Source organism: Pongo pygmaeus, chromosome 20, assembly GCF_028885625.2.
Source record: "Pongo pygmaeus isolate AG05252 chromosome 20, NHGRI_mPonPyg2-v2.0_pri, whole genome shotgun sequence".
NCBI classification, from domain to species: domain Eukaryota; kingdom Metazoa; phylum Chordata; class Mammalia; order Primates; family Hominidae; genus Pongo; species Pongo pygmaeus.
In genome coordinates, this window is record NC_072393.2 from 13,111,787 (window position 1) to 13,126,322 (window position 14,536).

The following is a 14,536-nucleotide window of genomic DNA, read 5'->3' on the forward strand; positions in this document are numbered from 1 at the left end:
ACCTGCGCGGGGACCGAGCAGCGCGGGGTGGCCTGGCTGGTGCTCGGGCTGTACTCACTCGCTTCACCTCCCGTCTCCCGCAGGCGCCTCATCCCAGAGCAGCTCCCCAGCATCAAGCACGCCCAACTCGCCTGCGTCGTCGGCGTCGCACCACATTCGGCCCAGCACGCTGCACGGACTGTCGCCAAAGCTCCATCGCCAGTACCGCTCTGCGCGATGCAAGTCGGCTGGCAACATCCCTCTATCGCCGCTGGCACACACGCCGTCCCCCACGCAGGCATCACCGCCGCCACTGCCGGGCCACACGGTGGGCAGCTCGCACACTACGCAGAGCTTCCCGGCCAAACTGCACTCATCGCCTCCCGTCGTGCGCCCGCGCCCCAAGAGTGCCGAGCCCCCTCGCTCGCCGCTCCTCAAGCGCGTGCAGTCGGCTGAGAAGCTGGGAGCCTCCTTGAGTGCGGACAAGAAGGGCGCGCTGCGCAAACACAGCCTCGAGGTGGGCCACCCGGATTTCCGCAAGGACTTCCATGGCGAGCTGGCGCTGCATAGCCTTGCCGAGTCCGACGGTGAGACGCCCCCAGTCGAGGGCCCTGGCGCGCCCCGGCAGGTCGCCGTCCGCCGCCTGGGCCGACAGGAGTCACCTTTGAGCCTGGGCGCGGACCCGTTGCTGCCCGAGGGTGCCTCCAGGCCACCAGTGTCGAGCAAGGAGAAGGAATCCCCGGGGGGCGCCGAGGCGTGCACCCCACCCCGCGCGACGACCCCCGGTGGCCGGACCCTGGAGCGGGACGTCGGCTGCACGCGGCATCAGAGCGTGCAGACGGAGGATGGCACTGGCGGGATGGCCAGGGCTGTGGCCAAGGCGGCGCTGAGCCCGGTGCAGGAACACGAGACGGGCCGGCGCAGCAGCTCTGGCGAGGCGGGCACACCCCTGGTACCCATTGTCGTAGAGCCTGCGCGGCCCGGGGCTAAGGCTGTGGTGCCTCAGCCTCTGGGCGCGGACTCCAAGGGGTTGCAGGAACCCGCACCCCTGGCGCCTTCCGTGCCCGAGGCCCCCCGGGGCCGGGAGCGCTGGGTGTTGGAGGTGGTGGAGGAGCGCACCACGCTGAGCGGGCCTCGCTCCAAGCCCGCCTCCCCAAAGCTCTCCCCGGAGCCCCAGACACCCTCCCTAGCCCCAGCGAAGTGCAGTGCACCCAGCAGTGCAGTGACCCCAGTCCCACCCGCATCCCTCTTGGGCTCGGGTACCAAGCCTCAAGTGGGGCTGACCTCCCGGTGCCCTGCTGAAGCTATGCCCCCAGCAGGCCTGACCAAAAAAGGAGTGTCCAGTCCCGCACCCCCGGGACCATAGCCAAGGGGGACATCGGCCCCGCGCTGTACAGCCGCCTGTATACATATGTACACATATAAATAAAGTGCGTCCGTGCTGCGTGAGTTTTCTGGGGCTCACTCCTCTCCAGGCAAGGCGAGACATCACACGACCCCAACCCCATGCCCAGGTGCTTTTTGGGAGGTGGGACTCCAGTTCTGGTTACCATGGAGAATGGAGGGAATTTTGGATAGACACCTCTTGTGGTCCTACTTCTGGTCTCACCTCTGCACCAACTGCCCCCAAACCTTTAGGGGGAGAATTGATGCTGCGACGCTCTTGTGTCCCAGTGCCCACCTGAAGAAAAGGTTAACAGCCTCGTCCACCAATTTCCATTTATTTACTCCTCAACAATCCTGATGGCAGGTATTATGTTTCCCATTTTGCAGACAGGTAGACTGTGTCACAGAGCGGTTAAGGCACACAATCAAGGTCATACAGCTAGGAAGGGGATGAACTGGGATTCAAAATCAAGTCCAAACTGGTTCCTGAGCCCTTAGATTTTTTTTTTTTTTTTTTTGATACGGAGTCTCATTCTATCACCCAGGCTGAAGTGCCATGGCGTTATCTCAGCTCACAACAACCTCTGCCTCCCGAGTTCAAGCGATTCTCCTGCCTCAGCCTCCCGAGTAGCTAGGACCACAGATGCATGCCACCATGCCTGGCTAATTTTTAAATATTTTTAATGGATATGGGGTTTCACCATGTTGGCCAGGCTGGTCTCGAACTCCTGACCTCAAGTGATCCGCCCATTTCAGCCTCCCAAAGTGCTGGGGTTACAGATGTGAGCCATTGTGCCCGCCCGCCACACCCCCCTTTTTTTTTTGAAACAGTCTTGCTATGTGACCCAGGTTGGCGTAATCATAGTTCACTGTGACCGTGATCTCCCTGGTTCAATTGATCCTCTGGCTTCAGTGGCTGGGACTACAGGCATTTATCACCACGCCCAGCTAACTTTTTTTTAAGTTCTAGTAGCGATGTAGTCTCACTATGTAGCCCAGGCTGGTCTCAAATTCCTGAGTTCAAGTGATCCTCCCTCCTTGGCTTCCCAAAGTGCTGGCATTACATACGTGAGCCACTGCACCTGGCCATAAGGGTTAGATCTTATAAGCTCTGCTGGGCTTCCTGGCCATGCCATTACAGGGCTGGTAGTTCTTCACCAGCGGCTGGAAGGCCTTCCAGAGGGCTGGCAGCTGGGCACACAGTGTGCCCCCACCCCGTTGCTCCTCTCCCTGGTTCCGATTCATGTCACCCACACAGGTCCAGGGCCCTTCTGGGGACACGCACCATTTGGAGTGGTCCTCTGTGCTGTTGAAGCTTGGGCCGGCTGGTCCAGGGAAAGCTATCTGGTTCACATTCAGAACCTGCCAGATATCCGAGCAGTTGGAGGGCAGGATGCCTACAGTTTTGTGCCAGAACTGGACCTGCAGGTTGGCACCAAGGGCTGCCGCCAACCAGCCGGAGTACAGGTCTGCAAAGGATGGAGAGAGGGTACAGGTAGGGTCAAGGCCACTGCTAGGGAGTCCCTAGTCCACTTTCCCTCTCTCAGCTCAGTTTCCATATTTCCTTTTTTTTTTTTTTTTTTTTGACATGGAGTCTTGCTCTGTCGCCCAGGCTAGAGTGCATTGGTGCAATCTAGGCTCATTGCAAACTCTGCCTCCGAGGTTCAAGTGATTCTCCTGCCTCAGCCTCCGAGTAGCTGGGATTACAGGTGCCCACCACCACGCCCGGCTAATTTTTGTATTTTTAGTAGAGATAGGGTTTCACCATGTTGGCCAGGCTGGTCTCAAACTCCTGACCACGTAATCAGCTGGCGCCCTCCACCATGCCCAGCTAATTTTTGTATTTTTAGTAGAGATGGAGTTTCACCACGTTGGCCAGACTGGTCTTGAACTCCTGGGCTCAAGTGATCCACCCGCCTTGGTCTCCCAAAATGTTGGGATTACAGGCGAGCCACCGCGTCCGGCCCTAAGTGTTTTTAATTTATTAACTTATTTATTTTGAGACTAGGTCTCATTCTGACTCCCCAAATGGAGTGTAGTGGCAGGATCACGACTCACTTGCAGCCTCGACCTCCTGGGCTCAAGCTATTCTCCCACCTCAGCCTCCTGAGTAGCGGGGACTACACGTGTGTGCCACTATGCCCCACTAATTAAAATTTTTTTTGTAGAGATGGGGTCCCGCTATGTTGCCCAGGCTGGTCTCAAACTCCTGGGCTCAAGCGATCCTCCTGCCTCGACTGGGATTACAGGTGTGAGCCACTGTGCCTGGCCTATTTATTTGTATTTATTTATTTATTTACTTACTTATTTTGAGACAGAGTCTCACTCTGTCACCCAGGCTGGAGTGCAGTGGCATGATCTTGGCTCACTGTAAGCTCTGCCTTCCGGGTTCACACCATTCTCCTGCCTCAGCCTCCTGAGTAACTGGGACTACAGGCGCCCGCCACCACGCCCAGCTAATTTTTGTACTTTTAGTAGAGACAGGGTTTCACCATGTTAGCCAGGATGGTCTCGATCTCCTGACCTTGTGATCCGCCCACCTTGGCCTCCCAAAGTGCTGGGATTACAGGCATGAGCCACTGCACCCAGCCTATTTATTTATTTTTAAATAAAGACAGGGTCTTGCTCTGTCGCCCAGGCTGGAGTGCAGTGGAGTCATCATAGCTCACTGCAGTCTGAAACTCTGGGCTCAATTTATCCTCCTGCCTCAGCCTCCCAAGTTGCCTGGCTAATTTTTAATTTTGTAGAGATGAGGTCTTGCTATGTTTCCCAGGCTTGTCTTGGACGCCCGTCTTCAAATGATCCTCCTGCCTCAGCCTTCCAAGTAACTGGGATTACAGGAGTGAGGCACCACCTCTGGCGCCCAAATGACTTACATGCAACCACTTCATTCACAATTTTTTAAGTAGATGTCAGTATGCCCAGTTTTCAGATGAGTAGACCGAGGCTCAGGTGAAATTATACATCACACAGCAAGAACCCAGGGTTTGAACCCAGGTCTGTTCACTGATCATGTGATTATAGCTCCCAGACAGACCTGGTCTCCACCCGTGACTCGAACTCAGCCATGGCCACACCAGTCACCCCGTCTGCAGAGAAGGAGCTCTCCAACCCTCAACCTTGAGACTCACCATCTCCAAATTTGCTGAACTTGGCAAAGCTCTGGAAAACAGCCCCGGCCTGGGATGTGAGTGTGATGCTGCTCTTCCAGGGTTCTCGGCTAACGTGGTGGCCCTTGACCACATTCTCCAAGTCGGGGAATTCCTGGGCAAAGATCCCTTCCAGCTGGTAGTTATAGACCAAGGGGTAGGTGTAGGTCAGCTGTTTGCCTGGAGGACAACGGGAGGAGGAAATGCAAGATCGTTCCAGGTTCTGGTCAGTAAACCCAGGACTCATCCTGTGTCCCTGACTCCACTCACCAATCTTCGAGAACTGAGCGAAGGGAAAAGACACACAGAGCAGGGTCTGCCCATAGGTACAGGCGCTATGAGGCCAGCTGTATGCAGCAGAGGAGGCCGGTGGAGGGAAGTTAGGTACACTGTGGACCAGCCAGAAGCCCCCATCGTGGTCGAGGAGCAGGACACCTGGACCAAAAGAAGGCATTAGAGGAGGTCGGGCACAGTGGCTCCCGCCTGTAATCCCAGCACTTTGGGAGACCGAGACAGACAGATTACCTGAGGTCAGGAGTTAGAAATCAGCCTGGCCAACATGGTGAAACCCCATCTCTACTAAAAATACAAAAATTAGGCCGGGCATGATGGCTCACGCCTGTAATCCCAGCACTTTAGGAGGCCGAGGCGGGTGGATCACAAGGTCAGGAGATCGAGACCATCCTGGCTAACATGGTGAAACCTTGTCTCTACTAAAAATACAAAAAATTAGCGTGGTGTGGTGGCAGGCACCTGTAGTCCCAGCTACTCGGGAGGCTGAGGCAGGAGAATGGCATGAATCCGGGAGGGGGAGGTTGCAGTGAGCAGAGATCGCGCCACTGCACGCCAGCCTGGGTGACAGAGCGAGACTCTGTCTCAAAAAAAAAAAAAAAAATACAAAAATTAGCTGGGCGTGGTGGTGGATGCCTGTAATCCCAGCTACTCAGGAGGCCGAGGCGGGAGAATTGATTGAACCTGGGAGGCGGAGGTTGCAGGGAGCTGAGATCCACCGCTGTACTCCAGCCTGGGCCACAGAACAAAATTTCATCTCAAACATAAGTAAGTAAGTAAGTAAGTAAATAAATAAATAAATAAATAAAAATGTAAAAAAAGAAGGCAGGCCCTGCGGAGTGTAATCCCAGCACTTTGGGAAGCCGAGGAGGGCGGATCACCTGAGGTCGGGGGTTCAAGACCAGCCTGGCCAACATGGAGAAACCTCATCTCTACTAAAAACACAACATTAGCCAGGCATGGTGGTGCATGCCTGTAATCCCAGCTACTAGGGAGGCTGATGCAGGAGAATCGCTTGAACCCACGAGGCGGAGGTTGCAGTGAGCCGAGATTGCACCATTGTACTCCAGCCTGGGTAACAAGAGCAAAACTCCCTCTCAAAAAACAAAAAAAAGGCAATTAGAGGGTATTGCTCCAGGCCTCCTAGCAAGCTCATCTGCAACCAGGAACACCCTCAGTTTGCAGCGGGGCTTAGAGAGGGTGCCAGCAGTGTTAGAACCACGGCTGAGCTAAGTTTTTGCAGGCATAAACTCTTATAGTCCAGAATAATGCCAAGATTAATATAAGGTAAGGAAACAGGCCAGGTGTGGCAGCTCATGCCGGTAATCGCAGTACATTAAGAGGCCAAGGTGGGTGGATTGCTTGAACCAGGACTTCGAGACCAGCCTGGGCAACATGGCAAAACCCCACTCTACAAAAATACAAAAAGTAGGCCAGGTGTGGTGGCTTACACCTGTAATCCCAGCACTTTGGGAGGCTGAGGCAGGTGGATCACCTGAGGTCAGGAGTTCGAGATCAGTCTGTCCAACCTGGTAAAACCCCATCTCTACTAAAAAATACAAAATTTAGCCGGGCGTGGTGGCACACACCTGTAATCCCAGCTACTCCAGAGGCTGAGGCAGAAGAATCGCTTGAACTGGGGAGACGGAGATTGCAGTGAGCTGAGATTGCACCACCGAACTCCAGCCTGGGTGATGGAGAGAGTGTCGCCACAAAAAAAAAAAAAAAAAGCCAGGCGTGGTGGGGGGTACTGGCAGGCCCAGTACTTGGGAGGCTGAGGTAGGAGGATCACCTGAGCCCTGGGAGGTCAAGGCTGCAGTGAGCTGTGATACTGCACTCCAGCCTAGGTGACTCTGGGTGAGACCTTGTCTAAAAGAAAATAAAATGGGGGAAATAGATGCCCAAGGTCTGACAGGGGAGATCTCCCACCCCTCTATGGAGGTCAGGGGTTAGCTTGGAAAAATACATAGGAACTCGGCTGGACAGGGTGGCTCATTCCTGTAATCCCAGCACTTTGGGAGGCCAAGGCAGGTAGATCACTTGAGGTAGATCACAGGAGTTCGAGACCAGCCTAGCCAACATGGTGAAACCTCGTCTGTACTAAAAATATAAAAATTAGCCTGGTGTGATGGCGCGCCTTTAATACCAGCTACTTGGGAGGCTGAGACAGGAGAATTGCTTCAACCCCAGAGGCAGAGATTGCAGTGAGCCAAGATTGTGCCACTGCACTCCAGCTTGGGTGACAGAGCCAACTCCCACCGTCTCAAAAAAAAAAGAAAATAAAAAAAGAAAAAAAAAAAGTTGGGGGGAATAGATGCCCAGGGTCTGACAGTGCAGATCTCCCCGACCACCCCATGCACGTCAGGGGTTAACTTGGAAAAATGGGACCCGAGTCTCTCCCCAGCCCCCAATCCAGGCCTCACCCTTCGTGTGCCCATGCATGGAAGAGTCCTGAGCCTTGCTGGATTGAGGCGGTTGGTCATTGTAGAGCAGGAAGGCGAGCTGGGGGCGGATAAACGGAAGCATCGTGAAATTCCTCCCAGGCAGGGCGGCCCTAGAGTTTCGCCCCTAGTTGGCCCGGGGCCCCCTTCACCTGGCTGGTGTTGCTCCGGTACAGCGGCTGCAGGCTTCGGCCCACGGCCCCCTCCGGGCTGTTGATGAGTCCCCTGCCGTCCCGCCAGCCTCCGGAGCTCTCGTCCAGATACTTGTACTGCAGCCCTCTCTGCGCCGCCTCCCCGGACCCTCTAAGAGCTGGCAGCTTGTAGACCACGAACCTGGAGGTCGGAGAATGCACAGAAATAGGAGAGAGGGAAGAGAAGGCACCCCAGGGTTCCCCGAGGAGGTAGGCATCCCGGTCGAGTGACCCCAGCCGGACCCCGGGGCGATGGTAGGCCCCCCGCTGCGCACTCACCAGTCTACAGGCTGCCCGGAGTCCCCGTAGCAGCTCAGGGCCCCGGCGGGGACGCACAGCAGCGCTGCCAGAAGCAGCGGGATCATCGCTGCTATGGAGCTGAGATCCAGGAATCTGTGTCGGGACTGCGGGGTGCTGGGTTACAACAGAGGCCAGGACTGGCACCTGACGCCTTTCACTTCCCTAAACTTGCCTGGGAACCGGCGCAGGGACATCACGAGGGTAGAGACTCCTCCCCCGCGACGCGACGCTGCGTTTAGGAGAGGCAAGAGGCAGCCCGGAGTCTGCCCAGACCACGCCCACGACGGGCCCGGCACTCCAGCGTCTCCTGGAGCCTGACCACCGTTCCTTTTCGTGGTAGCTAATCCCAGCCCACGCTCTTCTGTCTGACCCAACTCCCGCCCGGGTTTCTGGATCAGGCACAAGTTTGATTTTATTTTTTATTCCAGCCCTACAACCTGTGTCCAACTCTTGTGACCTTTGTTCTTCTTCCTCTTTTTTTTTTTTTTTTTTTTGAGACGGAGTTTCACTCTTGTCGCCCAGGCTGGGGTGCAATGGCACGATCTCGCTTCACTGCAACCTCCGCCTTCTTGATTAAAGCGATTATCCTGCCTCAGCCTCCCGAGTAGCTGGGATTACAGACGCCCCACCCCACGCCCGGCTAATTTTTGTAGTTTTAGTAGAAACGGGGTTTTTCCATGTTGACTAGGCTGGTCTCGAACTCCTGACCTCGTGATCCACCAGCCTCGGCCCCCGAAAGTGCCGAGATTACAGAAGTGAGCCACCATGCCCCTTAAGAAGCGTTTGTGTTCCAGTGGATCTTCCCCTTTTTCTTTTTTTTTTTTTCCCTTCCTTTTTTTTTTTTTTTCCAGACAATATCTCGCTCTGTTGCCCAGGCCGGAGTGCAGTGGCGCAGTCTTGGCTCACTGCAACCTCTGCCTCCCCAGCTCAAGTGATCCTCTCACCTCAGCCTCTCAAGTAGCTGGGATCACAGGCACATGCCACTATTCCCAGCTAATTTTTGTAGTTTTTTTGGAAACACAGTTTCACCATGTGGCTCAGGCTGAACTCCTGAGCTCAAGGGATCCACCTGCCTTGCCTCCCAAAGTGCTGGAATTACAGACGTGTAATCCACCCCACCCGGACTCCCCTTTTTCATTCTGCACGTTTTCTCCAGGATCCCCTGAGCTAGGAAAGAGGTGACTGTATGTCTGTTTTTTGTCGTTTTGAGACAGGATAATGGTTTCTCACCCAGGCTAGAATGCAGTGACTCCATCACGGTTCACTGCAGCCTCAACCTACTGGGCTCAAGAGATCCTCCCAGGTAGCTGGTACTACAGGCCTGTGCCACCACACCCAGATAATTGTTCATTGCAGAGATGAGGGTCTCACTATGTTGTCCAGGCTGCTCTGGAACTCCTGGGTTCAAGTGATTCTCCCACCTCAGCCTCAAAGGATCATGGCAGGTGATCCATGATCACATGGCAGATTCCAAAGGGCTATGGGAATCTGAGTACTGGCTTGAAACTCCCTTTGCAAAAATTATGACAGAAAATTATGTCAGTGAAAGAGCTCTGATCTAACCAACTCCATCTTGCCTTTAATCTCCAAACTGCCCTTGCTTGGTCATTCCTGGGTGTGGAGCCAAACTAGCTTTTTTTTTTGACACGTTGTCTCACTCTGTCACCCAGGCTGGAGTCCAGTGGTGTGATCTCAGCTCACTGCAACATCCACCTCCTAGGTTCAAGCGATCCTCCTGCCTCAGCTTCCTGAGTAGCTGGGATTACAGGCATGTGCCACATGCCCAGCTAATTTTTGTATTTTTGGTAGAGACTGGGTTTCGCCATTTTTGGTAGAGATGGGGTTTCACCTTGGGGCTCAGGCTGGTGTCAAACTCCTGGGCTCAAGTGATCTGCCCGCCTCGGCCTGCCAAATTGCTGGGATTAAAGAGGGAGCCACCATGCCCGGCCCCAAGCTAATTCTGGGAGGAATTTAGTTTATAGCTTAAATGATAATAGCCCTTCCCCAAACTAAACTGCCTTTGTAGAAATAATGAAAGGGCACTAGGTTAGGAGGATGAGAGGAGCCTGAATTCTGCTAAAATGTGGTTGTAGTAGTTAAATTATGACCAGCCATTATTCCGGCCGGGTGCGGTGCCTCACGCCTGTAATCCCAGCACTTTGAGAGGCCGAAGCCGGCGGATTACCTGAGGTGAGGATTTCGAAACCAGCCTGGCCAACATTTCGAAACCCCGTCTCTTCTAAAAATACAAAAATTAGCCGGGCATGGTGGCATGTGCCTGTAATCCTAGCTACCTGTTAGGCTGACACAGGAGAATCACTTGAACCCAGGAGGCAGAGGTTGCAGTGAGCCAAGATGGAACCACTGCACTCCAGCCTGGGCAAGAGCAAGACTCCATCTCAAAAACAAAAACAAAGATGGCCAGCCATTATTCTGGAGGTCACAAGGTTTGCAACTTCCGCAGTTATTCCTGCAAATAACATGACTATTGTAAAACCTAACACTGGCCTTTTTAGAGGTATTTTTAGGCTTTTTGCATGTCTGACAACTGGATGACTCCACCCAGACTAGCGACTCTGTGGTCCCCACCCAGAAGCTGACTCAGCAACTGTTTTTCACAGCCCCAGGATTGCATCAAGGCACCCATTCCCTAGCCCTCCTACCCACCAAACTGTTCTTGAATAACCCTAGCCTCTGAATTTTCAGGGAGGCTGATTCAAGTAATAAAACTCCCATCTCCCATTTAGCTGGCTGTATGTGGATTAAACTCTGTCTCTACTGCAATCCCTCTGTCTTGATAAATTGGCTCTATCTGGACAGTGGGCAAGATGAACCCCCTGGGCAGTCATAGGCTGTGGACTCTTAAATCCGGGGAGATGTTTGCTGTCAATGTCCGCAGGGTTCAAGGCAGAAGACAAGGACGGTGTAGCCTGAACTGGGTGGGAAAAGAGAGGACAGCAAGGCCTGCAGTGCCCAAGGGGGCTTGTTGGAGTTGAGGGGTGTCACTGTAGTTTAGGAGATGAGGGTGTGTAAGGCCCTCTAATATGACCTCTAGGTTTACAGCCTCCTGCCATCTTCCAGCCTCCAAAACCCAAAATTCAGGCCAACGCTGAAGCTTTATCTGGGAGGGGCATTTTTATAGGACCCATAACCATTGACAGTTAATATCAGCCACAATAAGGGACCTTCAGGAGCCACTTTCTAAACCCAGGGTCTCTGGGAAGCCTCATCCCACACCCTCTCCTGCTGTCCAGGGCCATCTGGGAGCTGGTCTGAGTGTCCACTGAGTCCATTTATTTGGCGGTCTGTCTCACTGGGTTTGCCTGACAGTTTGGACATCTCTGTGTGGCTCCCTGTGGCTGAAGGCTTGTCGGATTTTCCGTAAGGGGCTCCCCCAGGGCTGTCTATGGGTCCGTGTTTGATATTTGGGTGGATCTTTGGGACCGCGAGTCCAGGAGAGGGTCCATTTGTGGGAAAACCACCCAGTATTGTGTCACGCGCGTCCGTGTGAAGAGACCACCAAACAGGCTTCTTGTCCCATCCCCAATCCTCAGGAGAGTCCAAGTGCCAGGGCAGGGCTCAAAGGTGGCGTTTCATGTGCAAGGCCAGGTGGTCAGAGCGCGAAAAAGCACGTGGGCAGAGCTGGCAGCGGAAGGGGCGCTGCCCCGTGTGTTTCCGGTAGTGGCGGGTCAGTTCGTCCGAGCGCGCGAATCTCCAGCCGCAGCCTTCCCACGTGCAGGCGTATGGCTTCTCCCCTAGGGGACAAGGAAGCCATAAGCGCCACTGTCAGCCCAGTCATGTCCCCGGGTCCCCTGCATCTGGCCACACCCCTTTACTTTGCCTGGGCTGGGACTAGGATGAACAAAGTGAGGCCCCTAGGGCACACAATTTAAGGAGGCACTCACTCTCAGAGGCCAGCCAAGTCCAAGTCCCGCCCTCTGCAACCCTTCTTCCCCTGTAACTACAGCGGGTGCCACGCCCTTTCTCATGTCCGGGTCCCGCCCCCTCACCTGTGTGCGTGCGCAGATGCGCCTTCAGGTGGGAGCTCTTGGTGTAGCTCTTGCCGCAACCCGGGTGCACGCACGTGTGCGCTGCCTGCCTCTTGCGCGCCCACGAACGTCGGCCGCGCTTGGATGGCGCGGCCTCGGCTATCACACCTGGATCCTCTGCAGTCCTCCCGAGTCCAGTGCCCACCGTCCCGGGTCCCAAACAACTCAGGAAGGAGGGGGACGTGGCGGGACCGGGTGCGGGTCCCTGGAGCCCGCGGAAGAGCTGGAAGTGCCCTTGGTACTGAGGCGCCGGGTACATCGCGGAGTACCCGGACAGCAGCCCGTAGGGGGCGCCCGACGCCGCAGGCACTGAAAGCCCGGTCCGCGGGAAGTAGCCACCCGAGGAGCCTGCGCCGGGTCCCGGGTACACCGGTTGCAGCGCCAGCGCCTTGGGCTCGGGGGCCGGGGCTGGAGCCAGGGCTGGGCCCACGAAGGCGTCGGGAGTCGGGGCTCGCAGGGCAGGGCGCACCCAACCCGAGTGATCCTCTGAACCCAAGAGCCCAGCCACCAGCCCCGGGCCGCCAGCATATGCGCCCAGAGTCTCGGGCGGCGGCGGATATTGCGCCCCGGGGGCCTCGCTGGGCGCCAGAGCGCAGGTCTGGGGCGCGCCACCCGGCTCCGGGCCCGAGAAGTTGGTGAGGAGGAGATCCAGGTCCCAGGTGGCGTCCGCGCCCCTCTCATCGTCCTCCTCCTCCCCGGGCTGGTCCTCAGACTTCACGTGGAGGGGCGGCTCCGTGGGGTCAGGAGGACCCGGGCCCATATCCTGCGCCTCTTCGGAGCGCCACCACTGCGGGAGGGAGCAGGCAGCTCGAGGTTCGGTGGACACTGGGGTGCCCTGCCTAGGGACATCGCGGGCTGGACACTCTGACGCAGAGGCTTTGGAAAGGGGTCTTGTTTGCCTGTCTGTCTGTCCCACTTCCCCAACACTGCCCCTCTAGCCGCCCCTCTCCCCCCTCCCCCCCAGCTCCAGGGACAGAAGCCGATCAGGTCTGGCTGGAGACGGGAGATAAGACTTCCACTATCTGGAACCACACTCGGGGATGGGGGAAGGGGTAGTAGAGCTGCTGGAGATAGAAAACTGGCGGGGGACGGGGGAGAGGATGCCAGCCTTGACTTAGTTCCCCCCCCCAGAACATCCCTCTCCTTCCCTGTCTCCCAAAACAAGATTAATTCCGAAATTTTGGATGTCCCCCAGACACATTCATCATTTCCCGCTGATATCCGGAAGATTGTCTGTGAGCCTAGATCTCGTTCCTTTTTTTTTTTTTTTTTTTTTTTTCTTGAGATAGGGTCTTACTCCTTTGCCCAGGCTGGAATGCAGTGGTGCAGCTCACTATATCCTTAATCTCCTGGGCTCTAATGATCCTCCTGCATCAGTCTATGGAGTACCTGGGACTACAGGCACACGCCCCCATGCCTGGCTAATGTTTTTGTTATTTTTTGTAGAGATAGGGTTTCACCATGTTGCCCAGGCTACCTTCATTTCCTATTACCGAAATAGATCACACTTAGAACCTCAAACCCCTAGACCACCCTCCTCACCCCCTGCCAGACTAAGCTGAGGTCCCCTCACCTGGACTGAGCGTACCTCAGTCCTGGTTAAGTCTCTTGATTTCAGGTCAAGATGCAGGTCTGGACCCCAAGATCTGTGACCGTGGCCCTGGATTCCAGCCAGCCCACCTAGACCCCACTTTCTAGGCCCCACCTTGAGGAAGTCATCCTGTGTGTCCAGGAAGGGGCCCAGGGCGGTCAGTGTGCTGATGGAGGGCAAGGCGGTCTCGGCTGTGGCCATGACTGGCTGGTGCCCACCCTGGGCCTCAAGCCTCCTCTTCCTCGGCTGCCTCGTGAACTCTGAGGCTGTGATAGCCCCTTTGAGGGCTCCTCTCTGTCCTTAGCTGATTGGCTGCAGCCTCTGATAAGGCGAGGCAAGGCAAGGCGGGTGTAGTCACTGTTTCTGGGGCACAAACTTCACATTGGCCTGTCTGGGGCTGGGGTTAAAGACTAACCCTGTGTCCAAAGCCAAGTCAAATATCAAGGGTTGAGGGGTTCAGGGTTTGAGGGTCCAGGTGCTGGGTAAAAACAGACATTGGGTCTCCAAAGAAGGAGAGACTTGGGGGTCTTCCCTCAGTTTACTTTCCTGGAAAAGGCAGAAAGTGTATTCTGGGAAGAAGCTGTGGGACCCCCTGTCCCCCTGATTGAGGCTCCGCAGCCCTCCCCCTCCCCAATAAACAGCAATAACCGTGCCGATGGCGGGACTTGGCACAAGCTCCCTGCCAAGCATTATCAGACACCCCAGACGTTGGAGGCTGCTATCAGGTGGGGGCCCAGACCAGCTAGAGCTCTGTCCTCCGGTGAAGGGGAGGGCTGGGGGTTGGGTCTTAGAATTAGCCTGGCGTTCAATTTGCCTGGATTAGGACCTCCCAGGGTCTCAGCCCTGCAGCAGGAGGAAGCCCCTGCCAACTGGCCCACCATTGTCTACTGGGGACCCTTGGGTGGCACTGCATGGGACTGCATGGAGGCTAGTTCAGTGCCAGCTGCTTTAGTGCGATGGGGGCAGCCAAGGGAAAAGTGACCCTCTCTCCTCCTGGGTGGGATAGGACCACTGGATCAAGCCACAGGCAGTACCTGACCTGCTGGAGACCAGTACCCTGGCTCTGGGCCTGGCTGCTCCTTGATTCTGCCCAACATGAGGAGAGGATCTGAGTTTCTACAACAGGAACCTCCACTCTGGTGCCCTGGGAGCCTGGGAA

The 14,536-nt window shown here is 55.7% G+C and overlaps 3 protein-coding genes across 7 annotated transcripts in view; 1 reads left to right on the forward strand and 2 right to left on the reverse strand.

The window, feature by feature from the left end:
• Positions 1-1,430, forward strand: part of MAST1 (microtubule associated serine/threonine kinase 1) — a 40,881-nt gene extending 39,451 nt beyond the window's left edge. For 2 of the 4 annotated variants that reach the window (XM_054464130.2, XM_054464132.2), the window contains exon 27: positions 84-1,424. In XM_054464130.2, coding sequence (XP_054320105.1) covers positions 84-1,345 — 1,262 coding nt within the window. In that variant the 3' untranslated portion in view covers positions 1,346-1,424. Of the gene's footprint in view, positions 1-83 lie in introns of all 4 variants that reach the window. The other 2 variants (XM_054464129.2, XM_054464128.2) reach the window with 2 other exon arrangements.
• A 254-nt stretch (positions 1,431-1,684) lies between these two features.
• DNASE2 (deoxyribonuclease 2, lysosomal) lies at positions 1,685-7,978 on the reverse strand. 2 transcript variants are annotated; one of them, XM_054464183.2, is made up of 6 exons: positions 7,717-7,967; positions 7,399-7,579; positions 7,229-7,307; positions 4,785-4,949; positions 4,497-4,694; positions 1,685-2,834 (listed from the first exon to the last, which is right to left on the reverse strand). In XM_054464183.2, exons 1-6 carry the CDS (start codon positions 7,800-7,802, stop codon positions 2,461-2,463), a joined length of 1,083 nt encoding a protein of 360 aa, XP_054320158.1. In that variant the 5' UTR covers positions 7,803-7,967; the 3' UTR covers positions 1,685-2,460. The 2 variants fall into 2 exon arrangements, with proteins under 2 accessions (XP_054320158.1, XP_054320160.1); XM_054464185.2 differs by lacking the exon at positions 4,785-4,949 and having other exon boundaries at positions 7,717-7,978.
• Positions 7,979-10,853: 2,875 nt separating this feature from the next.
• Positions 10,854-13,578, reverse strand: KLF1 (KLF transcription factor 1). Its single transcript, XM_054464186.1, has 3 exons — positions 13,492-13,578; positions 11,748-12,573; positions 10,854-11,492 (listed from the first exon to the last, which is right to left on the reverse strand). Exons 1-3 carry the CDS (start codon positions 13,576-13,578, stop codon positions 11,317-11,319), a joined length of 1,089 nt encoding a protein of 362 aa, XP_054320161.1. The 3' UTR covers positions 10,854-11,316.
• Positions 13,579-14,536: the final 958 nt, after the last annotated feature.

Coding starts and splice junctions, on each gene's coding strand:
- DNASE2 (XM_054464183.2), bottom strand. CDS start 7,802: ATGATCCCGCTGCTTCTGGCAGCGCTGCTGTGCGTCCCCGCCGGGGCC. Junction 7,308..7,398: donor ACCGGAGCAACACCAGCCAG/GTGAAGGGGGCC, acceptor ATCCGCCCCCAG/CTCGCCTTCCTGCTCTACAA. Junction 2,835..4,496: donor GTTCAGCAAATTTGGAGATG/GTGAGTCTCAAG, acceptor CATCCTTTGCAG/ACCTGTACTCCGGCTGGTTG.
- KLF1 (XM_054464186.1), bottom strand. CDS start 13,578: ATGGCCACAGCCGAGACCGCCTTGCCCTCCATCAGCACACTGACCGCC. Junction 12,574..13,491: donor CACAGGATGACTTCCTCAAG/GTGGGGCCTAGA, acceptor TCCCTCCCGCAG/TGGTGGCGCTCCGAAGAGGC. Junction 11,493..11,747: donor GCATCTGCGCACGCACACAG/GTGAGGGGGCGG, acceptor CTTGTCCCCTAG/GGGAGAAGCCATACGCCTGC.